This window comes from Eupeodes corollae, chromosome 1, assembly GCF_945859685.1.
Source record: "Eupeodes corollae chromosome 1, idEupCoro1.1, whole genome shotgun sequence".
In the NCBI taxonomy this organism is placed as follows: Eukaryota; Metazoa; Arthropoda; class Insecta; order Diptera; family Syrphidae; genus Eupeodes; species Eupeodes corollae.
In genome coordinates this window covers 264313500-264339259 of record NC_079147.1, presented here as the reverse complement: position 1 = coordinate 264339259, position 25760 = coordinate 264313500, and the positions used below count along the sequence as shown (strand labels likewise).

The window sequence follows — 25760 nt, the reverse complement described above, 5'->3', positions numbered from 1 at the left end:
TTTTTTGCAATTTTCAAAATTTCCCATAGAGAAAAACCAAGTTTAATAACATTTTCAAGCTATTGAACAAGCATTATCTTTCGTTGAGTTCATTTTGACATTTGGAATATACTCAACGAACTTATACTGAAAACGATTGAACGAGACGATAGTGATAAAGTTACGTGAACCAAATTATTGACGATATCGTTAATGATAATCGTTTTGACGATTATCGTTTCGGAAATTACGGAATGACACCCCAGCTTACACGCGACTTAAACGAGCATAAAGAAAATATAAATGCACTAAGCAATCGAGTGACTTCTCTCGAATCGTCGCAGATAAACAATTCCTCTGAATTCGCCGCGATAAAAACGGATATATACTCACTCAAATCATCTCTTTCACAAATAAAAACAAACTCAGCTCATACACCAGAAATAATTTCAATACGCAACGAATTACTTTCTACTAAAGATGAATTAAATGCTGTTAATCACTTATTGAATCAACAAGAAAACCATATGATCGCCTGTGATGCTTTTTTATTCGGAGTTCCGTACGTTGTCGATGAAAATTTAAGAAATATTTTCAATTTACTATGCCACTCTATTGATATTAAACCTCCCTCACTTCGTAATATTTATCGTACACGCACAAAAAACAATACACCTAACTCAGCAATAATGATCAAATTTAATACACCGTATGACAAAAATTTTGTGCTGCGAACTATCGCTAATTATAAAAAATCTAATAACAACCAACTTTCCCTGGATAACATTGGATTGTCCACTTATCGCTATGAGGGAAGAAATCAAATTTATCTACGTGAGAGCTTAACAAAATACAACAAAAACTTATTAGAGCAGGCTCTATGCTTAAAGAAAAACAAATCCATTGCTTCAGCGTATACGTTGCATGGTATTGTTTATATTAAATGTAAACTCAGTGATGCTGCTGTTCCAGTTGATTCTATGATGACATTAGAAAAAATTTCCAGACCAAAAGATGTCGAAAATAACATTGCTTAATAAATCAATTATACATATATTATTATCATTACTATTTTTATTTTTATTACTATTATTATTCATCTTTATTTGCATACCTACATTCTCTTTTGTTGTTCGTTTGTAATATTATACACATTCGAGTACATTTATACGAAATATAATAACAATTGATATTGACAAGGATCTACTGTTGATTTCTATAATACTTTATTGTATTATTTGCTTTGCTTTCATCACTTGAAATTAAATTGAATAAGAATTTTACTATGCATGATATTGGTGGAATGCGTTCAATGGTAAGGGTTTTGTGTAACCAAAAGGAAGGGCTAAGGGTGTGTCATCTAAATGCACAAAGCCTATTGCCTAAGATTGATGAGTTTCGAGATGTTTTTGAGGGTTCTGGTGTCGAGGTAGTTTGTGTCTCAGAAACTTGGCTATCTGAAAGCATAAATGATAATATGTGCTCATTGAAAGGCTATCAAAAGCCGTTTAGATATGACAGAGCTAACCGCGGAGGGGGTGTTGCAATATTTGTTCGTTGTGACATACAATGTAAACTCCGTTGCAGCTCAGAACAAGGAAGTGAAATTGAATATCTGTTTATAGAAATTGCAGGCGCTCAAAGTAAAATTCTGGTTGGGTCGGTTTATAGACCAAACAATAATATAAATTTTCTGCCGCTTATGACATTACTCGAAGTTCTGACTCTATCATGTCCTGATATATTAATATGTGGCGACTTTAATAGTAATTTGCTAACCCAAAACGATCTGCTGGATAGCTTACGCACCTTCAGTTTACACCCCGTTAACTCTATCCTACCTACTCATTTTTCTAATACAAGTTCTACTCTTTTAGACCTATTCTGGGTGAGTGATTTAAGAAAGGTTATACATTACGATTAATTATCTGCCCCAGCCTTTTCTAGACATGATTTAATCTACTTAACTTATGACTTTGACTTACAGGTCGTTACTCAAAGTTTCCAATTCAGGGATTTTCGAAATATTGATATTGAAGCGTTAGAGGTAAATGCTAGAAACATAAATTGGGATACCATCTTTAACCTGCCCTCGTCAGATCTTCAAGTCGATTTTCTCAACAAAAATGTTAAGAGGTTATATGATAACTTTGTTCAGGTACGATCAAAAGTCGTAGAAGCGGCAAATCAACCTTGGTTAACGTTGTATATCCGTTCCCTTATGATAAAGCGCGATCTTGCATATAAGGTTTGGGTACGATATCGACTATTAGAACTAAGGCGCACTTACTGCTCGCTACGTAACAAGGTGGTAACCGAAATAAGAAATGCCAAAAGGCGTAGTTTTTCAAATTACATAAGCCATTCACAAGGAGGTCGAAAATTATGGGCAAGTCTGCGAAACTTTGGTTTATGCAAGAGTAAATTGTGCCTCAGCTCTGAAATAGATAAAAATATGCTGAACGAAAGATTTGTTAGTTCTTCTGTTGAAACCTCAAGTGCTTCAAATTCTCATTACCATGAAGTTGCTGGGCCTGCGTCAATAGAACCAATTGCCATCTCTGGTTTCGGTTTTTCCTCCGTCGAATCTGCCGATGTTGTTGAATCAATTCTCTCAATTAAATCAAAAGCCGTTGGCATTGACGATATACATCCATCATTTCTCAAAATTTTACTGCCTATTCTTCTACCATACTTAACCAATATTTTTAACTTCATCATCATGTCTGGTCACTATCCTATGCAATGGAAGCTAGCAAAAATCTTACCTATACCAAAGAATTCCAAAGGGATAGAGTTCAGGCCAATTGCTATTTTGTCCTTTTTGTCTAAAGTCTTTGAAAGACTCATTCAAAAACAATTAAATAATTTTCTTAATGCCAACAATCTAATTACTCCTATGCAATCTGGTTTCCGGAAGAAACATAGTTATATCACTGCCCTAATCAATGTTATTGAAGACTTGAGGATGTCAATGGATAAAGATCATGTGCCATTTTTAGTCCTCATAGACTTTTAGAAAGCTTTCGATTCAGTTGACCACACATTATTACGCAGTAAACTTATTAATGAATTTAATTTTTCTTCTGCGGCAGTAAACTTAATTTTTTCATACCTTACAGGTAGATCACAAGCTGTGGAAATAAATGGATCGCTATCAAATTTCCTTCCGAATTTAAATGGTGTTCCGCAAGGCTCCATTCTTGGTCCATTGTTGTTTTCAATGTACATTAATTCAATTCCAAACTCAATGAAATTTTGTTCCTTAGCTTTGTACGCCGATGATGTGCAGCTTTACTTAAATTGTCCTCTCGGTTTAATTGAACACTACATTGAATGCTTAAATGAGGATCTTGAAAGGATTCAGAATTGGTCCACAGCAAATAGGCTTCAACTTAATCCTTTAAAGACTAAATGTATAGTTATTTCCCGAACACCTCTTGATCTGTCTTACTTTCCTCGTATTGTCATGAACCATATCCCGATAGAATTCGTTGAGACGGCCAAAAATTTAGGAATAATATTTAATCGTTTTTTAACATGGGACAACCACATTAACACCATAGTTGGTAAGACTTATGGAGCCCTGCGTCCATTGTTTGCGGCCCAGCATTATACTCCCATAAAAACGCGTCTTTTACTTGCCAAAACCTTAATAATACCAATTCTTACTTAAGGATGCGAAATTTTTTCTTCTTGTAGTTACCAAAGTAAACGAAAACTTACAGTTGCATTCAACAATACTGCCCGCTATATTTTTGGACTTCGAAGATATGATCACATCTCAGAAATTTCAAATCATATTCTAAACATGTCATTTGAAAACATGCTCAATTTTCGGACATTGACCTTGCTTGCTGATATCCTACTTTCACAGACACCTCGCTATCTCTTCGACAGAATACGACGAACTTCATCTGTCAGATCATTACAACTTATCAACCCACGTTACTCTTCTCTTACTTCTGAACGTCAATTTTATGTTAATAGCATTCGGCTTTGGAATGCCTTGCCAAGATCAATAAGGGAAATACGTGATGCTGTCAAGGCAAAACTCGAAATCAAAAAATATTTGTCAAGATCGTAATTTTATACATACATATATCTAATTAGTTGAAATGAAAAGAACAACAAATGAATCATTTAACTCAAATTTGTAAATGTGTATGTACATACATATATGTATATAAATTTGTGTACTATTTTATAACGATTAAAAACTATTGTTTCAATTAAAATTTAATACTTTCAATTCAAATTTAATACTTTTGTAAAAAGCCCTCTGCAATGTAGTACCTTTTATATATAGTTCCATATTTTTGTTTAATACTACACTTATCACTAGCTTATAAGATATCTTATCTTAATGTGTATAAGTTTTCGAAATTGAAATAAATAAATAAATAAACTAGAAAGGAATCTTAAGCAAGAAGCATACTGCCTCAAACACAAACTATTTGAGGCCGTAATGCGATCGATATTATGCTATGCTGGCCAGGTATAGGGATTTCAGCAGTATAAGAAGGTAGAAAATGTTTTAAATACTTTATTAAAAAAATGTTCTGGCTCCCAGAAAATACACCTACCTATATGTTGCATCTAAAAACAGGAGTGGCATCACTCTATATCTTCACATTGAAGATGCATCTGCAATATACATAAATTAAAAGTTACAGAGCTACCAAACCATCGGCTACCTAACATAATCGTTGGACTTCTGCTTTCTAGGAAATCCCAGTTCTTTGAAGAGTGGACTCGACTTGGTCTTGAACATGACAACCAGTTGCTAGAATCATTTATAGACGATCGGAAAACTTTATGCCCACTATTGCTTGGAAAAATTGAAGCATCCTTTTTTGCAAAATTTGGAGAGGCTGCTCAACAAAGTGAGTCCCGAATCCTATATGGACAATAAAATTACGAAATGGGTGTGAACATTCGATGATCGATATCCTATCAATACAATAGCCTTAATTTTAAAAACCAGAGGGAAATTGTTGCGTTTAAATTACCAACCACACGGCTCAAACTTGGGTAATCTCCAAGAAAAAAAAAAAAAAAAAAAAAAAAAAAAGCTCTACAACTGGCGAATTTTGTTTTGACACTAAACATGACAAATTTAAAACAAAATTTTCAATAATGAAAGAAAAAAGTCAAACGTCAAAATTAAAAATATCGCAATGATTAATTTCAAGAAATAGACATCTTTAAGTTGGTGTTTACACTTGAAATTTATGAAGGTATTCTTGAATTTGAAGAGTGTTTGAGAACGATATAAAATTAAAAAAAAAACGTCCAATGTAAACATTTTCAAAGATCTCGCTCTGCCAAATAGTGAACGACCTAATCCAAAAATGATTTCCTTCAGAACATTTGACAACCAATCAGAGTCCCTTTGCTTAGGAATTAATTTCATAAAGCAAATGACAAACCTTAAATGCTGAAATAATAAAACAAAATTCGATCGTTATCAATCCGACCTTACAACAATTCACACCGATTACACAATTCGATGAATCTATCTACACATCAATCATCAATTTCTTTAATAAAAATAGATTATGAAAACATCATTTACTTGAATATCACTTTTCAAAAAACAATCCAAAATCATTTTAACCACACCAACAGTTTATTTAAATAATGAGTGCGTTCAAAACCCTTTCGTTAAGTTTCAATTCCATAACCGCATCCAACTGAATTCACTCATCGAACAAGCATCAGCTGACAGCAATGTCACTATTTGACATAAGTTTGTTTACAATCGACAACCCAACACAAACAGAAACAAAAAATTTATTTTACTTCTCACTCTACCGGTTTTTGCTGTCAAACTTCAGAAATTCACTTTCTTGCGAATTTCACACAACACACCGAGCGCAGCACTTTTCTTTTTATAAATAAAAGTGCAATTTCTCATAATTCTCCGCACATTCCCCCCTCCAAATCGTTTCTATCTTAATCGTCCTCTCAAACCAGCAAAATTCCCAAAAAACATAAACAATCTACAATGAGTGAGACTGAAAAATCTAAATCAAAAGAATCGCCAAGTACATCATCATATTCTTCGTCGTCAGCATACTCAAGCAGCCATGGTAGAGTGAGTAGCAGCAGTGGAAGGAGCGGAAGTTCAACCTCCAAAAGCTCTAGAAGTAGCTCATCTGGTTATGGCCTTAGTGGCGTTAGTAGTAGCTCTAGTAGCAGCAGCAGCATGAGACATTCAAGTAAGCAACCTCCTTTGCAACCTCCACTTCCACCGCTTGGACTCAAACATATGGCTCTGTCTGCCCCATCCAGCCGACCACGACCCCATTATACCAGCGCGACAGCAATTAGGAGGGCTTTTCTCAACTATATGAAGGATCCCGTGTGCTTGGACAGGGCTGCAGACTACCTTTATGAATCGTTGCTGGAAGACGCTGTCATGGGCATCTATTTGGAAGTGCATCACTCCTACAAGAATGGTTACATGGATGCTCTAGATGGACAGGGTGATGATGATGCGTCCTATAAAATGGTCGAAACACCAAATTACGATGTCTTCGGAATGAGCAAAGCCCGCAAGCCCATGGATTGCAATTGTCCAAACTGTGATCGATTAGTAGCTGCCATCAGATTCGCACCGCATCTTGAAAAATGCATGGGTATGTTTTTATTTCTTTTCTTAAAAGTTCTGTAGAAAAGTTAGGCTTCCCTTTTACTCAAAGAAAAGTTCCCATTTCGTCTGTCTCAATACAGACTGAAAGGTAGGTAGAAAGTTTCTCAAATTATTCCCAACACGCAGAGCTTTGGTGCTATAAATCAGTGAAAATAAATAATCTTTATTTTGGCAGACTTTCGTCATTATCGACCTTGAAAATATCGCACAACCCCAATCTCCTATCTAAACAAGAAAAAGAGGTCATTGATTCTCCTATAACCTTTAAATTGTCATTAGACAGTTTTAAGTTGTCTCTTCTCAAGGCATTTCTTTCTTTTCATTTCATAAGCGAATTCTTTGTGTTCATTTGTTTATTGATTTTCTGCTTTCAGGAATGGGAAGAAAAACATCTCGCACAGCCAGCCGAAGGCTTGCCAACGCCAAAGAAGGCAACGCCAGCTATTTTTCATCAATCGTCAGCGATGATGAAGACGACGCAGATTGGTCATCTGAAAAGCGACGAAAGAAAATCCAACCATCTCGAACAAATGGTTCAAAGAAGAATGGCAAATCTTCCTAATTTAACTTTATTATCATTAGGTTAATCAAGAACAAACAAAAAACAAAAATAAAACACTAGAATTAATTTATGTTTCGGGAGGCACTTCACACTTTTGTTGGCTTTTTAATGTACAACAAAGAGTTTCAATTGAAAAAGTGTGTTAAGTGCTTCATTCTAATAAGAAATATATATTTATGTTTTTTTTTATTATTTTTAAATATTCTTTTTTGAACTTTAGCTTGAAATTATATATTTATTTAATTAAAACAAAAAACACAAGAGAACAAAAGTCATATTTCGTAAAACTACCAGAAATTAATTGTAATTTTGACTACATACATAACATTAAACAAAATATAAACAAAAATATATTTACTTATAATTATTATTATATAGCTCGTGATATAATGGTAATATTGTGTTCAATACAGCCAACACTTCAGACCTCTTAAACAAAAAGAAACTTAGTTATTAAAAAACAAGACAAAACAATAGAAAGAATAACAAAACAATATTTGCTTTAAAAGAAACATACAAATAAATTGAAAAAGAATAAGAACCTTGAATAAATGCCTTATGCATAATAATCATTAAAATATCTATAAAAATAGTACCTTAAACTATTTCTTTTTAGAAATTTAAACTTTTTTAAATTATTATTTCTTTTTTTGTTATTTTAATTCATTTTCATGATAAAATTATGTATATACCAGTTAAGGAATAAACATGACGGTATTAATATCCAATTTTTGTGTGAAATTCATTCTTAAATACATATTTAACAAAGAAATCAAATGAATAAAAGTAAATTGAAAATATTAATTTCAATTGGAAATAAGTTTTTTGTGAATATACAGAAAATACATGGTTTTTGGATGGAAATAAAATATAGTTGATCTGAAGATTAAAATAATCTACATATGTATCTGTATGTTTTTATAATAATGTATCACTTTGAATCAAATCCATGGGGAAGCTTCAAACAACCTTACTACGGCTGTTCTTTTAAAAAAAGAAGACTGCAAAATCGCCGACTGAATGCTTAAATGCCCCACAGACCACTTTTTCGGGAAACTGAGTTAAAGATGCAGTTCTACTAATTCGTATGTTCTCTTTCGTTTGGTGCTATTCCCGTTGCTCTATCTCTATTATTAATAAAGTTACAGAAACCAGTTTTGCTCCATAGACCACATATTTTCGGTTCTGTTCGTGCTTATTTGCCGTATATCCAAAATTTGTACGAGATGGGGCAGTTTTTCTATTAAAGTTTTTAAAACAGACGCTTAATGCTTAAATTCCTCATTGCAATGGGCAATGGATTAGATCAAACATCACTCAAATATATTTTCAATGGTTAATTGCCCCATATCCACATGAAATGACATTTTTCCTTTTTATGTGCCCTATATCCATGGACAAAAGAGCAATCAGCTGGTAAAGTATAAATAGAAGTAACATTTTCGAGATCACTTATTTATTATTTATTTTTTTTCTAAATCATTTTTAAAATAAAATTTAAATACAAACATGGATTAAAAATCCAAAAAATACTACTTGATTACTTAAGGTGGCGCTACAGTCCGGGGCGGACCGGGGCCTCAACCAACAAGCGTCTCCAGCCAGCTCGGTCCCTAGCTAGCTGTCTCCAGTTTCGCACGTCAAGTTGGTTGAGGTCCTCTCCCACCTGCGTGCGCCACCTGAGTCACGGTCTTCCTCTACTGCGCCGTCCCTCGGGATTGGATTCGAAGACCTTCCGGGCTGGAGCGTTGATGTCCATCCGCTCTACATGACCTAGCCATCTAAGCCGTTAGACTTTAATTCTGCTCGTTATATCTTCTCCTCCATTCTCCATCTATGTGTACGGGACCAAAATTTTTCTCTCGAAACATCCTAAGACGGTCTCATCTTTCTTTGACAGGGTCCAGGCCTCAGCGCCATAAATGAGAACCGGGATGATAAGTGTCTTATAGATGGTGATTTTACATGCTCGAGAGAGGACTTTACTTCTCAGTTGCCTTCTAAGTCCAAAGAAGCAGCGATTTGCAAGAGTTATTCTTCGTTTGATTTCAGCGCTGGTGTCGTTGTCTGCATTAATAGCGGTGCCTAGGTAGACAAAGTCCTTAACTACCTCAAAGTTATAGCTGTCCATGGTGACGTTTTGTCCAAGACGTCGTCGTTCAGTGTCCTTTTTTGATGACAGCATATACTTGGTCTTGCCCTCATTGACCACTAAACCCATCTTCATCGCTTCCGTCGATGCTCAAAAACGCTCCACTGACATCACGCTTTGATCTTCCAATTATGTCAATATCATCTGCGCATCCAAGTAATTGGATGGACCATTGGAAGATTGCGCCTCTAGTGTTGACGGTTGAGTTTTGCACAATTCTTTCCAGAACGATGTTGAAGAAGTCGCATGACAGTGCATCGCCTTGTCTAAAACCTTTTTTGACATCAAATGCATCGGTAAGATCTTTTCCGACCTTGATAGAGCAGCGTGCATTCTCCATCGTCATTCTGCACAAACGGATAAGTTTGACAGGGATGCCACAACTAGACATTGCTCGGTAGAGCTCTTCCCTATAGATGCTGTCATACGCGGCTTTGAAATCGATAAAGAGATGGTGGGTATCGATTTGAAGCTCCTGGGTTTTTTCCAAGATCTGCCGTAGTGTGAATATTTGGTCGATAGTGGACTTTCCTGGTCTGAAGCCACACTGATAAGGACCAATCAGGTTGTTGACGAATGGCTTCAGACGTTCACATAATACGGCAGAGAGGATCTTATACGCAATGTTAAGGAGACTGATGCCTCTCTAGTTGGCGCAGTTTAGAGGGTCTCCTTTCTTATGTATCGGGCACACTATGCTGAGATTCCACTCATCGGGCATGCTTTCTTCCGACCATATTTTGCAGATGAGTTGGTGCATGCTCCGTACCAAGTCATCGCCTGCTGCTTTGAATAGTTCGGCAGCGATGCCGTCAGCTCCAGCAGCTTTGTATGACCTAAGTTTAGATATAGCTATCTTCACTTCGTCAAGGTCGGCTAGGCGGAATTGTTGATGTGCGTCGCCGAAGTTGAGTGGTTCTGTCTCCCTTACAGCGGAATTCGGTTCGTCATCGCCGTTATATAATTTGTAGAAGTGATCTTTCCATATTCTCAGCATCGACTGCGGTTCTACTACGATGTTCCCCTGATCGTCTTTACAGGCTTCGGTTCGTGGCTGGTACCCTTGGGAGGTTTTTTTTTACCTTTTGGTAAAATTTACGAACCTCATTCCTGTTGTGACATCCCTCTATCTCCTCGATCGCGCGCTTCTCATGCTCTCTTTTTTCCATCTAAGAAGCCGGTGTTCCTCTCTCCTCTTCTGCTCGTAGAGCTCGCGAGCAGCTCTAGTCCTTTTGTGCAGCGCCGTTTTGTATGCCTCTTGTTTCGCTGCGTGCGCTTGCCGGCATTCGTCGTCAAACCAGGGGTTTCGCTGTGGTGGCCGTGTGAAACCTAGCACTTCAGAGGCGGCATCTCTGATGGCTGAAAGGCAATGTTGCCACTGGTTTTCAATGCTTAATGCAGGCAGCATAGGAATTCTGAAGAGGTTACTCGAGACTCGATCGGAAAAGGAGATGGTAGTCTCTTGCGATTGTAGCCGTCTAACGTCGAAACTTCTCACAGTACTTCCTTGTTTTGGCTTGGATCGGGATATCCGTAGCCGTACCTTGGCTACAACGAGGTAGTGGTCCGAGTCAATGTTGGCCTCTCGGAATGTTCGGATATCCTGGATACTGGAGAAGTGTCGTGCGTCGATCGCAATGTGGTCAATCTGGTTGACGGTTGATTGATTAGGAGATTTCCATGTCCCCTTGTGGATATTAAGATGCGTGAACTGCGTACTAGCTACCAGAACGTCTCGCCCCGCTTGTCGGAGGTGGTGTCGTGCAGGCTGTCGCCGTAGTAGATATCGCAGTCTTTTAGTTTGCGTTTGCCCGGTCCATCCCATTGCACTTCTTGGATGGCTGTAATATCTGCCTTGCAGCAGTTTAGGGCTTCCGCTAATTGTTCGGCTGCACATGGTCTGTTAAGGGACCGAACATTCTACGTACATATCCGAAGTTCGTTGTCCTTATTTCGTTTGCGTGGGTTGTCAACAGTGAATCCGTCCGTATCCGAGGCTTGTTGGTGCTTCGAAACTTAAGGTATTTTTAAGTGGCCAGGAAGTCACCCCGACGGCATAACCCCCAACCTGGAGGGCCAGATCCTTAGTATAACTCCAAGGAAGGGGAGCCGGATAAACCGCTCCTTAAAGGCCTGGGCTCCGAATATGTCGAAGAAGCCCTATAAGGTGTTCACTAAGTAGTTCAACCTTACTGGAACTGTAGACGCCACCGTTAAGTCTATCTCGAGAATTCGTCCGCTACCGCCTGGATAAGGAGAGGTGCCTTAATGGAAACACCTCTCCCCCCCTCTCTCGTTTGCTGCCCACAACAACTTTCCACTGGGGTTGGAACCCAATCTCCAGTTGAGGTACTAGGCACCCGATGTTCACCGCGGGGAGGTGAGAGTAGGAGTTGATAGACAGAGGTGGGTTTTGAGAAAAACCTGTGTGACGCTTGTGTCCTCTTGAATGCACATGTCTACCATTTGAACATCAAAATCAAAAAAATGCTGTCTATAATTAATTAAATATTTATGGATTATTTTTCGACGCTTGAATTCTGGTTTTGATAGGCTCATTAAGTAATATCTGCTGTGTTTATAAGGATAATTTCTCAAAAAAGTCCATAATATTTGTTTTTAAAGGTAAAAATAAGGGGAAACAAATATTTTTAGTAAGACTATTTCTATATCTTCAGGTTCACAAACTATATAAATGCATTTAGAGTATTTTTAATAAGGTTTTTATCGATAATATTCAAGCACTTTTTTTTGTTTTTACTAAAATGGATAAAAACAAAAAGGGTAAAAAACAAAAATAATTAATTTGAAAAACTGTGGAAAAATACTAAAACTTAATCCTATGAATGCTGAAGTATTTTTTAAACCAATTCCGAATAAAATTGAGTACATTTTTCTAGGAAATTTTAAGAACCAAAGCTCAAGTTGGGTATTTTTAATTGTAAAGTGTGAAAATACTTTGTCATTTTTCATACTTTTTTTATTGACTTAAAATTAAGCCAATGTAATATAGGGAAGGGCTAAGCCCTTCCTTTTTGTGTTATATTTCTATCACTACAAATAGATTTAAAAAATTAAAAGTGCTAGAAATTTTATATATTATTATTTTTTTGCTATTGTGGAATTCCCAATGTTAAAAGCATAAAGGTTTTATATCCATAGGAAATTTGCAGTTTGGATTTCATAGATTAAACATTCGTATGGAAAGGGTTCTATATCCATTTTTTTTTTAAATAACCATAAATGATTTTAACCCTAGGACTTCAAATTTTAAAAAGAAATATTCCATTCATGTATATAAAAATCAAAGGTCGAAATTTTCAAATGCAAAATTACGAAATTATGTTTCAAACCTTAAAATTCGTTATCTGAGGAATAATTTTTTTGTATATGGGGCATTTAAGCATTCAGCCGGCGAAATGTCAATGTTTTAAAGGCGTTGATTGTCTTTTCAGTAAATATCATTCATCAGATTCTATTCCGCTTCTAGAGTTTTAATAAAACGACAATCGTAGTAAGGGTCGGAAAAATATTGGAAGGTTGGAAAGTCTTTTTCTTTTTTGGCTTTATTTAAGAATAATTATTTTCATAGAGTTATGAAAATTGATTTGAAATGGTTTAACCAATAATTAGTTTCTTTTTAACTTGAATATGGTTAAAAATATTCTTTTTTTTCAACAACAATTTTTTTTAGGATAAAATTTCTATTAAAAATCTGTTGACCTTTTTGGGACCTTTTTGTAGGACACACAATTTTGTACAAAAACATGGAAATATTTATTATTTACAAATTTTTAATCAGGAATGGGAGGGGTCACGCACTGAACATATAGATGAGTTTTACCGCTCAAAAATGTTCTTTAAAGAAGGCTAACAAAATTTAAATAACATAATGTGCATCTTCTCCTTAAATGTACACATTTCAAGGCCTAAAGTGACAACTTTAGTTGATGCTTCATCTTAAAGGAGTCAACAAATCTTTAAAATTGTAGAGAGAAACATTTTTTGGTTTGGAATTTAAGGAAATAAGTGAATTTAAATACATAATTTCTCTGAATATAAAGAAAAACAAACTAAGGTAAACAAATAAGCTGGAAAGAAACTATTGTGTGTCAGTCACAAATTTCCCGTTTCAGAATCTCTTTTCACTTCAGTTCTCCAGAGATTCAAAGCTTTTGTATAAATAGATATGTAATTTGCATTGGGCAGGTTCAGGCGACTTGAAAGTAAGGCAAGTTTCAAGCATCTGATTGGTCAGCTGCCAAAAAATTGCCTTCCAATTAAGGCAACTTTATTGGAAACTTGACTGGAAAGTTAGTCAAGAAAAATCTCCCTATATATCAAGTCAAGTCAACTTAAGTCAGAATGACAATCGATCATGTTTTTTTAATTAACTGAAAGTTGAAATTTATTCCTCCACGAATTATTTATTTTCGCACAATTTTATTTAATATTTTGTGTAAAAGTGTTTCTCGTCAAATTGGAAAAGAAATATGTAAATAATGTTTCTTTAAGATATGAAATGCAAATTGGGATGGACTTGTAGTTTGCCTGAGGACTGTTTTGTAGACAATAATGTTTTTGGCAGTTTTTTTACGGTAAACTGAAGGTAGAAGTTAGGGAAGTAAATTCTGGGTTTGAAGTTTATGACACTTTAAAAACTAACTAGTTGACTTGGTCAAAATGAATGTTCAAGGAATGCAGTTGACTGCAAATAAAGTCTCTTATGTTGTCTGAACCTGCCCATTGTGTTTTTCAATTAGCCAAAAAGTGTCACTTTTTTGGGACATTTATATTCTACAGGATTATTGAAATCTGATTAATTTATTTAGAAAATTTGAAAACAAAATAACGGCTTTATGAGGGGTTCCATTCTGGAGCAATACCAAAAATATGTTTGTAAAAAGAAGCCCAATTAATAAAAAAAATTAAAGAAAGTTCTACAAAAATCTATAGGTTCATTTCTGAAAAAATCGAATTTTCGAATTTACACCAAAAAATTTGTATGGGAACTGCTGTTATTTTTAGTATTAAAACATGAAAAAAACGCCTTAAGCTAATGGGTTTAGTTTCAATCGGCACAGTGGTTTATGCTTTAGGGGTGAGGACAGACAGACAGACTTTTGGAATAGGGGACCCACTTTCGTAATGTCACGTAATTCCTATGTGTCGCAAGTAAAAATCACTTCAATGTTCACTATTTATGTGCATAAAAAAAAGAAGATGGAATTGAAGGCTAGTTTCAGGAATTTAAAAGGAACTTGATAAAAAATTGAAGATCTCTTTCTTCTTAAAAACCTGAATCTTTGCTCTTTTTCTTGAAAACAAATTTTATGAAAATAATTTAAAGCATTACACAAGTTCCAAAAAGTTTAGATATTTTTGACAACAAACCACTATTTGGTGAATGTCGTTAAATTACTAACAAATCTTTACTTACACAACTTAACAGCATAAGCTTTATCTCTCATATGACTGCCCCTGGATCGTCCATTGGTCAACATTTGTTGAATTTGTGCTAAGTTTTTGGATTAGGGCTGTCAGATCCATATTATGTTCTTGGTCTAGCCCTCAGTTAAAAGTGGTACTTTATGCAACAAAGTTTAGAAAGTTTTACTTTCTAAACTTTGTTGCAAATTTGTATTTCATATATAAAAAAAATAATTCAAAATATACTAGGAGTCATATCCATTGACTCAATACGATTAGTTTTTAATTGAAGGGAATTTCTACAAAAATACAAATAAGTTATCTCCCAGAGAGGTCATGACCCCTATTACCTCGTCTGGATCCACCATTAGATGGGCAGGACAGATTTCAAGACTTCAGAATCAAAGATTGACAACGATAATTACAAAATGGTGACCGGTAAGTAAAAGACCAACAGGACGACTGAACAAGAGATGAAGTGACGATCTTTGCCAATTAAACAAAAATTGGATCAATGATGCAAAAATCGAAACGCAGGGTTCCGTTGGTATCTCATATCGGAAAGAAATTCACAATTGAAAACGTTCAAATAATTTTTTAAAGGGTCCCTTACTGCAGAGTATAAGGTTATACGGAACAGTGAACCATATTCATGTTAAAGTTCATTCAAACAATTTTATAATCAATGATATTCCCAAATATAATTAAATTAACAAGTTTTACTTTTTAAAAAATCCCTAATTACAGTCAAAATGAAACACACATATGTACATATGTAATTGCATATTCACAAGATTTAGAAGTTTAAAAAATATGTAAAATTTTCTCTTCAGCGACTTTTGGTAATGACTGTATTTTTGATGGGCACTTATAACATTTTTTCTAGAATCTCAGGCTTAAGTTTAAAAAAAAGATTGTCTAGTTTAGGTTTCAGCGAGTTTTACAATGGAAACTTGATGACTTTGATTTGTCATTAACGGAGCAACCTTAGACCAAATTATTATCAAACCTTATACATTTCAAAAAGCTTCAAATATTCGTAAGCCCGTATGATCATTTATCAAGAATCGGCATTATACATTTTTTGAAATTAAATGAAAAAATTGGTTGCCTGGCGACTTAAATTTAATTTTATAACAAATAAGTATAAAAACGAAAAATATTAAAGTTTTTTTATTTTTTGTTGCATAAAATTATCCTGTTTCCTTGTTTTATATAAAAAGCTGTTAATTGAATTAATTTTTTTGAAAGTCCTTTCAGCATTTTTAGATGTTATTACCTGTAAACAAAGTTTATTTGAAGTCGATATCTCTATTGTTTCTTGAAATATGGACGATGATAAACAGTACACCACAAACTTTAATTGATTTGATTTGAGGACTTTCAAAACTTTCCAATCGGTATGATAACGCTATCTGTGGGAAGTTAATTCTTTTATAATTTGGTAGAAATTGATTTTGACTCGTACATTTTGTCAACAATCAAAATAATTGCCCTCAAACTAATTTTGTCTTAAAAAAACTACTATTTTGATATTGTCTGTGTAATTGTCAATTTCTTCTTAAAACAAAAAACAAAAACCTGTATAAAAATTCTACATAAAATTGGTAAGAGCTCATGTTCGACTCGAATTTCATAAGAATAAGTGAAAGTATTGACTTAAAAATTATTTCACTAATGCAAAATATTGATGTTAACATAACATAATTTTCTTAGAAAAATCCAATTGATTATTATTTTTTTTACAAAGCGTGAAATCTTTCAAAATTGAAATGGTTTTCGACTCAAGTATTATGACAACATAGAAAGATATTGATTCCAAACATTTTTACAGAAAATGTAGTTATTAATATTTTGTCAAACTTGTTTGCCCTCGCCTTTTCAGCCTAAACTCATCGAGTTCAGTGGAAATTAATAGCAGTTCCCATACAAACTTGTTGGTCAAAAATCAAAAATTCCAAATAACTCAAAAACGAACCAATGGATTTTTATGAAATTTTCTCTAAATTGTACATATTTGCATTTTCTCAAAGGGGTATCCCTCATATCTAATCTCATCGATACCCTTTATCGATTTTTACGTAAATCAATTATAAAACGTCATTTAATGATTTCAATAACTGCATGCAAACAATATTTGTAAACAAAATTAAAAATTTTAAATGTAAAAAAGACTAAAGTAAAAAAAACCCTATTACGATTTTCTAAATTGTTTTATGAAAAAGTATGTTTTTTTAACATCCCAAAGGGAAATTAGTGTAATCGGTCCGATTTGTCGAATTGAAAGAATCTAAGTAAAATATTTTAAGAAGGATGCATGTGCGTGTTTGTGTACTTACGTTTATGCGTCCGTACGTTCGGGAAGCTTTTTTGTCGTCCATATCTCAAGAACTAGTAGAGATATCGACATCAAATAAATGTTGTTAAACAGATAATAATGCAGAAAGGAAAAATATGAATTAAAATTTATATTTTATTATTTGACGTGATACCAAACTAATTTAATTTAAAAAATCAATTAACGGTTTTTGTTTATAAATACAAAAACTGAAAACAAAATTACTGTCACCTCGAATATTTTACGAACAAAACAGATTACATATCTTCAAAATATTTGTATGTAACAAAAAGTAACGTTTGTGACATCTGAATATCATTTTAAAAATTCAAAATATTGGCTTCAAACTAGTTTCACCTTATAGAAAATATTGTTTTCGACATTCAGTAAAATTTGTATAAAAATCGAACGGTCAGTTTTTTCATAAAATCTACAAAAAAAAATAGTATAAGCAAAATTGGTAAAAATTAATGTTCAATTCTCAATACCTCGTGAATAAATAATTGTATTGAATTCAAAATATTTTCATTCTCTACTAGATTTTGAAAAAAACAATTCAATCTGTATAAATGTCTATATAAGAAATAAGAACTTTTAAAAAATGTTACTAAAATTGGTAAAAATTTGTTTTCGACTGAAAATCTCGTTATCAAAAATAGATTTTAAATTAAACAATTTTATCGTGTATATAATATATATAATTGTTTATAATTTTAATTAATTTTTTAGAAACACGTAGACCTAAGAAACAACAAAAAACTGATAAGATATGGTTTTTTAATCAAGTATTAGCAAAACAAAGAAAGGTATTGATTTCAAATTATTTATTTCACACAAATTATTGTTATGAATATTTTATTCAAATTTTAAGCAAAACAAATAGACAGACAGAATTATCAGAATGGGTTGCAATTTAGTATCTTTTTTATTGTAGGCATTCAACAGAATTGAACTCGAAAGGATGGAAGTTTATGTGTTTTGGAAACATCTATTTTTAAAAGCACTGCAGACCTCTGGAATCAGTGGCGTCCTTAGGCATGGGCCCGGTGAGTCAGGGCCCCGCAATTATTTGGCCCCAAAATCTAAAAACTCAAAGTGATTGAATCTATACAAGAATTATATATTTAGAAAACAAAATAAGGTAAGCAAACAGTAACAGAAGAACAAGTTTCATTTTACTCTACGTTCCGTTAAAATTCCCATCCTCAACATCTTAAACTTCAGGCAGCATGAATCTTCAATCATACACCTGCGCACGCTGTCAACATTATTGTAACAACTCTGCTTTCGTTCTACTCTACAGTTCTGTACACATCTTGGCTTTTCAACTGACTCCATAAACAAACACAAAGATGTCCCATGTTCTTAAAATCACCTATTCAAGAGCAAAAGACTGAATATTTGGCTGACACAATCTTGACATTTCTTGAAAATCATGATATTTCAATAGAGGATTGTAGAGGGCAAAGCTATGATAATACGTTTAATATGTCGACAAATATTTTGGATTGCAAGCAAGATTAAAGGAGAAGTGCCAATTTGCTACCTTTGTACCTTGTGCAGCACATTCTCTTAACTAAGAAGGCCTTCATGCGCCTTATAGTGTGCAGTAGGCAACAAGTTTCATTCAAGTGGTTCAAAAAATATACAATTTTTTTTTCTGCTTCTGTTTAGGTTCACATAGAGTTCTTAAAAGCCTTTCTGAAACAAGACGGTCTTGAACGAGCTGATACAGTTAACGCGCCCTATCATGGTTATAAGCAAATTATTAAAGCCTTGACATCCATCTCTAGAGACCCAGAGACACAGCCTGTCTAAGAAAATGTCAGAACAACATAAATTTGGAGCACAATATTAGAAAGAATTCATAAAACCAGCAAGAGCCTTCAAAGAGAAACAACAACGATTGACGTTCCTGCCAATTTGCTTTGTTTACTATATTTCTTCATAAATGATCTAAGGGAGAAATTTGATAAATTTCAAGCGTGTGCCAAAATTCAGAATCCGGATGCAAATTATTATTATATTATTTATTATTATTGATGCAACGAAAAATAGGACAAAGTTCGCGCGCCACATATTTTGAGAGTCCCACACCATCCGTCCAGCTAATTGGGAAAGAAAAATATCAACTTTTTTTTCCAATTATTGACACTATTACTTTTTTAATTGCAAAATACGATCCAATTGCTATCAAGAAATGAATGCTTTGTTTGGCTTTTTTGTCGATTGAAATATTTGACTTCATTGTAGTTGGAAAATTCTCGCGAACAATTTTCAAAACAATGTCATAAAGATGTAAATGCAGAAAAACTTGAGGTAGAATGCCTGCACCTCGTACAGTATTTAAAAGAATTCAATAAAGATGTAAATGAAGATATTATTACAATATTAAAATTGTAGAGTCTAATTACAGTGGATGAAATTGGGAACATATTTCCAAATTTAGAAACTGCCTGTAGATTTTTTGAATTGAACCGGATATAAAATTAATTTCGAAGCATAAAGCCAAAACTAAATTTTATCAATTGAAAATAAATTACTGCAGGTAATTGAATTTGATGAATTAATTCATGATTTTGTAACTGACAAAGTCAGAAAAGTATGCCTTCAATAATATTTTATTGTATACTTAAACTTACATACATCTAAAACATAAACCAAATAAAAACAAATATAAAGAAATAAACTTACTTAAAAAATATATAAAAACATTAGAAATCAACAAAAAAAAAAACAATACAAATCATCAAAAATCTAAAGTCTAAAGACGCCCCTGTCTGGAATAGAACTTGATGTTATATGCCAATGCATATAATGCCTCAAAAACTTTACAGTAACAGCTAGCTTCCAAAAAGCTAGAATTGCTGTTTTGATCTTATAGTAGCAGAAAGTTAATCTTTTAAGGAATTTAGAACATATGTTAAACATTTTTCGGGAGTCGAAAATTCTATACGAAACTAAAATAATAAACCGTTATTACTTAAAAAGTGAAATTTATTTTTGTCAGCAAACGAATTTTAACTCTTGTCACACATTTCCATAATATTAGATTTGTCAAATCTAGCGGAACGAAAAGAACTTTCGAATAAGATAGACTCTCAGAGCAAAATACAGAGTAGGGTCCCAGAAACAAACCAAATTCAAAAAACAAATATTTTTGCCCTAATTCTGCTTTCAGTAAATTATAGAAAAACATCTGTTTAATGAATTGTTATAGATTGTACTCATTTAAACTTATCTACATTTTTAATAAATATAAAGTTCGAGGTTGACTTTTATTTAAGCTGATTTTGTTATTAGACGAAAAGATCGATGAGTCAATGAAAACAATTTCTGTTTCAAAGTCCATTAATACTTATATACTCTCTGATTTCTGTGTATAAATTTACATATTTCCAAACGTTTTAACTAAGATAAATGTATATTAACTCTTAATTAAACTACACTGCAGAAAAACAAAAATATTAAAAATAATATTCAATTATAATGCAACTGAATAAAATTAGCAATTTTGTGAAATTGCAATTCAATTTATTTCAAAACCCGTCCACATCCCACGCAGTAATATACATTTTTACTTGCAATGTACATTCAAGGTAGTTCTAAATAATTTATAAACTACGTTCCAAACATTTCTCACAAAGAATTAAGTTCAACAACATTTCCTAAAATCAGAAACAAAAAAAATTATCCAAAAATTATTATCAAAAACTTGAAATCTATATCCAATAAATAAATTTCCGTCACCGCCTCATCATTATCAACAATATGCCAATTCTCTTCCTCTTCATGGCTACTTTAAATTATATTGATGTGATCTCATAAACCTAACAATATTGTTCTTAAATACTCTTAATTAAATAAGAACTCGTTTTATTTTTATTGCAATTTTAGAAATCTTTAAAATAAATAAAACGTGTCTTTTGTTAAATTAAACAAAAAAATCACATGCAACCGAATAAAGTTAAATAAAACAAAATCACAATCCAAACAATTTTGAATAAATCTTGCATTTTAATTTTATTAGAACAAAACACAAAAAACAAAACAGGTTAAAAAATATAAATATTTATTTTATTTCGATCGATTTAAATGAAAAAATGGTTAAATTATTTACAAACAAAAATATGACTTAAAAATAGACGTGTCTTCTCCTCCCCAATTACATTATCAATTCAATGAACTTTCGTTTTCGCCTCAGCTCCCACTACCACACGGTGCACTTTTCTTCAATATTCAATTGGCTTCCAATGGGACAACTGAAGACCTTGCTGGCTTCTTCCAGATTCAAAAGTATTCTGAAGGGAATATTCTTTCCATTGTCAACTCGGGCACACTCCCTCTGAGCTAGATTCAAGAAGAACGCTTGGTCATTGGTCAAATGGAACTCCTTGAAGATGTTGTCCAGCTTGTGAGCAGAGTCGTACTCCTGATCCCAATAGCGCTTGTAGTCCAAATAAGTCTGCTTCATGGCAGCAAAGGCGTCCACATACTCGAAGTAGTCCAAATCGTTGAACTCGAACAATCTGTATTTGTCCTGCTGTTCATCTAGACAATCACGCAGTTGGTCGTAGGAGTACTTGGGGCGACTCTCGCGGAAGAACAACTCCCACAAGTAGAGTCCCTGGGATGCGAAGTGATAGAAAACTGGTTTGTTCCTATTCACCGGATTTAGGATATTCATGAGGTAGTCTTCGGATTGGTCACTCTTTGAGCTTGCCTTGGAGAGGTACCGCTGAATTTTGTTTCTAGCCACGTACAAGTAATTCTGATAGAAGTTATCCTTTTCGATGAGGACATCCTTGTAATCGGCGTCGATTTTGCTGCCGTCCAAAATTTGATTCATGCTTTCCAGTATTTTGCGTTTTTCTTGAACTCTTGAGAGACCTCCTCCACCTACGTTCTCCAGTTTAGATTTGATTTCGCTGTGAGATTTTTCAAACTCCTTCAGCACCACCAGATTAAAAGATCGGTCGGAGTCTGTGAAGTACATACGATAGAACTCGGCGAACAGGGGTAACCTGAAGTAGTCTACGACCATGTCGCACTCAGTGTCGATGACTTCGGCCATAAATTCGAGGGCAGTGACCAGACGCAGGGCTTGAAGATCGGTCTCATGGACGAGATCGATGATCTTCTGCAGATTGACGACGTCTTCTAGGACAAATTCGAGAGTTGCTTGACTGACCTTGGGCATTTTCTTCAATTCGTTCAGGTATTCATCCCAATCGAAGTTCTTCAGTGCCTTCAAATCACTTCCGACCACAGCCTTCTCCCTCGAACTGGTAAGGATGGATTTTCCTTTCTGGATAAAGGCATTAATTTTCTTCTCGGCATCCATGCGTTCAGCTGGTTTGACTTCCATCAGCTCGAGGTTACGTTTCACGATTCTTTCGCTGAAAGCATTCGATAAGAAGAGATTCTCATCCAGCTTGATGTTGATTCGGACTTTTTTATCATCGAGAGCATTGATGTTGGAAAGGAGAATTGCATTGATACCTGAAGTCTTGAGAATTCCCAAAGTCCTGGCCAACTTGAATTGTGTTGGATTCTGGAAAACCTCAACTTTCTGGAGAATGTTCTTGGGATTCTGATGCTTCATGCAGGATTCCAAAAAGTCCTTTGCCTTGTGTGTGGACTGGAGTTTGATTTCCTTCAATCGATTGAGTTCATCAGCGATTTCGGAGAAATAGACTCGATCGTTGGGATAATTCCCCCCACCCGACGCATTGTGGTAATTACCACAGGCATATTTGGGAAAATTATCACACGGATTGTGGGCCTCATCGGTAATGGCTCGAATTTCCGCCAAATGCTTGCGAAGATTCTCGACATCTTTATCGACTGACTGTGCAGCTGACGTCAATCCAAAAACTACGATGACTAAAACTGCCGCGGTAAGATTTGTGAATTTGAGCAGCGACATTCTTGAGGTGCTGCTTCTGCTTCGTAGTCTCGTTTGAATACTATTTAGTTGAACGTCACTTAAAGTTGTATTTATATTGCTTGGGCTTGAGATTGAGAGCGATGTGAAAACACGATACCGATGCAAAAGTAAGTCACATTATCTTTAGAGCCAAGGAACTCTCAAATCGTTTCTGTTCTGTTCTTCGAAGAAGATGTGTTTTATCTTCCACACCACACCGCGCATCACCAAACCAGAATGACAAGTTGGCTTCTAGTTTTGTTTTTTAATTTGTTGTTGGTTATCTTCTCATTATTTTTAACAGAGGCGCCTTGAACTTGACTCATAAGCAATCTGGAGTTCAGGGGTGAATGGATAATAATCCAAATCGCGAACACCAAAAATAAATAAGAAGACTCTGGGGCAAAGATGCATTCTGATGTGTCTAATTCTTTGCAAGTTAATGTTCTTCTCTTTTGTTGCTAATAATTTAGGATCGCATTAATTTTTGTGTGTCAAGTAATGAAAATGGAGAAGTGCCAATAAATAATTTCGAAACCCCCAGGGAGGCTCTTTTCAAAGTATGCGATGGTGATTCGGAGGTAATAAATTATGTTTATTTGAATTTCCGATTTTAATTTTAATTGCATGCGCTTTTGAAGAGATCGAAAGTTGATACTACTTCTTCTTTAATGAGGTTATTAAACTTTTTATTATTATTTTTAGTGGAATTATGAAATTTTTAATGGATTTTTGATGTAGGCAAATAATTCTATATATTAATGCATTATTTCGATTAAAAGCTTTCAGTTTCATTATTGTTTTATGTGTAAGAACCTTTCAGGAGTTGAGAAACCTTTTCTGGATGAGTTAAGTGTTTTTACATATATTTACATATATATGCAAACAGAAGTTTTATATTGATAGCTTATTGACAATATTACGGTAGTATGAGTTGAACTTAAAGAATATAATTTTTAAGTAAACCAATAAGTTCTATATAAAGCCTACGTAATATAGCCAGGCTTTATGGATTTCAAATCAAATACGGGTAGGATTTCGAACATAACAGTCTTCCAAAAGATTCTACTAATAACATTACTAACAAATTTGCTTAGAAATACAATATAATTCTAAGTAATATTGAATGTTAACAGTTACTAATACAAAATCCTTAAGTTTTGAAGTTTTTCAATATCGATGAATCATCATTATATTCGTTTGAGTATTTAACAGTATTATGACTAAGTTTTTTTTTTTTTTTTAATTGGTTTTTAAGAACCAATAATAATATTAATTAAATGCACAGATAAGGATTTATTGTTTTTGAATCAATTTAGAGTTTTGTACTTAACAGTTGAATTTGATTTAAAATAAATCAATTAACACCTACTTATAAATATTTATTTCTTTGAACTTTATATTTGAATCTTTATAGTAATAAATGTGTTGGTTTCTAATCGAACTTTTCACTAAGAACATGGAATAACTAATAAAATCGTTATAATAAAAAGACAACTACTTTCATTTTAAAAAAAATGTGGGCATATGTACGTCGCTCGGTCGGCGTGAAAGTTTCAATTTTATATCAGGAAGTATTATTTTAAAGACTTATTTATCGCAACGAGCTTTGTTAATGTTTTTGAAAATGAAAACACCATAATTTTTTTATTTCTGTAAAATGTGTAACACTTGAAAAATGTAGAACTTAAATTTAGATTATCTAGATTAAACTATGATTAAGTAAATATTAAGCTTATCTAAATTTTCTTCTGAATTTTGTTGAATGTTGAAAGACCAATTATGTTACTAACATAATCGGCCTTAAAAAAAATTGGGGTATCTGGGAGGCATGTGGATTCGAGAAAACATCAGCCTTGGCGACTTAAGAAGAATGTTTTCACAGAACATTGACCCACTCTATAATAAAGGTTGGTTAAATTTGTAGGACCGATGTTGATTTTAAATAAAACGCAAATAGTTTGGAAACTATTTCTTTTAATTATAATAAAATTGGTATGGTTTAAAGTTGCATGGAACAAAATATTGGCCAAATGGCTACCACAACTTCGGTGGCACACCTCAATCCGATGGTCCAAATTTTCCATGACGCTGAGGCATAGTTGAGGTTCTATGCCGTTAGTGTGCCTAATTATATCATCCTTTAGGTCTTGAATTGTTGCTTGCTTATTGACTTACATCTTTTTTAACACCAAAGAAAGAAATGCAACGGTGTCCAATCACATGATCTTTGATTTGAATGTGTCGCGTAAAAGATCCATTGTTTCGTCCATATCTTCCAAGTGTGGCCATAAAAAGTTCGTTATCATCTCATTTTGATTATCATTCGCCCTAATTCGGTAATTCTGCTTATTGAAGAATCCACTGAAAATGTGCCTTACCAGTTACTACTGAAGATGATTTTCTTCGAAAATTGATCATCTACTGTTTTCATTACTAGCCAAAATTCTTACCATTGAAAACGATGGAAATGGTCGAGAAGCTTTAGTTCTTGAGTCAATTGCACTCTGAAATCCTTGTAAATTCAAGTCTTTGTGCAAAATGTTTATTAATGGCAATCGTGAGACGTGCAATAGTCTCACGACGACGAGTTCAGGTGAATTTCTCTTCAGCCATACTATCGTGAACAGCAGCGTTATTTTTTGCAGTACAGAGTTTTTTGCAGTAACATACCCGGTTTGCTTAAATGTTTGCTCAATTTTTGCGATTGTA

General features: G+C 33.9%; 3 protein-coding genes across 3 annotated transcripts; 2 read left to right on the top strand and 1 right to left on the bottom strand.

The window, feature by feature from the left end:
* The first annotated feature begins 1264 nt into the window (after positions 1-1264).
* LOC129950321 (uncharacterized) lies at positions 1265-2998 on the top strand. The gene is made up of 2 exons (XM_056062219.1): positions 1265-1867; positions 1967-2998. Exons 1-2 carry the CDS (start codon positions 1265-1267, stop codon positions 2996-2998), a joined length of 1635 nt encoding a protein of 544 aa, XP_055918194.1.
* Positions 2999-5801: 2803 nt separating this feature from the next.
* Positions 5802-7927, top strand: LOC129939189 (SAGA-associated factor 11 homolog). Its single transcript, XM_056047105.1, has 2 exons — positions 5802-6623; positions 7012-7927. The coding sequence occupies exons 1-2, from the start codon at positions 5990-5992 to the stop codon at positions 7197-7199; spliced, it is 822 nt and encodes a 273-aa protein (XP_055903080.1). The 5' UTR covers positions 5802-5989; the 3' UTR covers positions 7200-7927.
* A 13402-nt stretch (positions 7928-21329) lies between these two features.
* LOC129950310 (neprilysin-1-like) lies at positions 21330-23048 on the bottom strand. Its single transcript, XM_056062208.1, has one exon. The coding sequence runs from the start codon at positions 23046-23048 to the stop codon at positions 21330-21332; it is 1719 nt and encodes a 572-aa protein (XP_055918183.1).
* Between the last annotated feature and the right edge of the window lie 2712 nt (positions 23049-25760).

Bases quoted from the DNA above. Each gene is read 5' to 3' on its own strand.
- LOC129950321 (XM_056062219.1), top strand. From the start codon at position 1,265: ATGCATGATATTGGTGGAATGCGTTCAATGGTAAGGGTTTTGTGTAAC. The intron at 1,868-1,966 runs GTGAGTGATTTA...TTTGACTTACAG, and splicing joins CTCTTTTAGACCTATTCTGG to GTCGTTACTCAAAGTTTCCA.
- LOC129939189 (XM_056047105.1), top strand. From the start codon at position 5,990: ATGAGTGAGACTGAAAAATCTAAATCAAAAGAATCGCCAAGTACATCA. The intron at 6,624-7,011 runs GTATGTTTTTAT...TTCTGCTTTCAG, and splicing joins GCATCTTGAAAAATGCATGG to GAATGGGAAGAAAAACATCT.
- LOC129950310 (XM_056062208.1), bottom strand. From the start codon at position 23,048: ATGTCGCTGCTCAAATTCACAAATCTTACCGCGGCAGTTTTAGTCATC.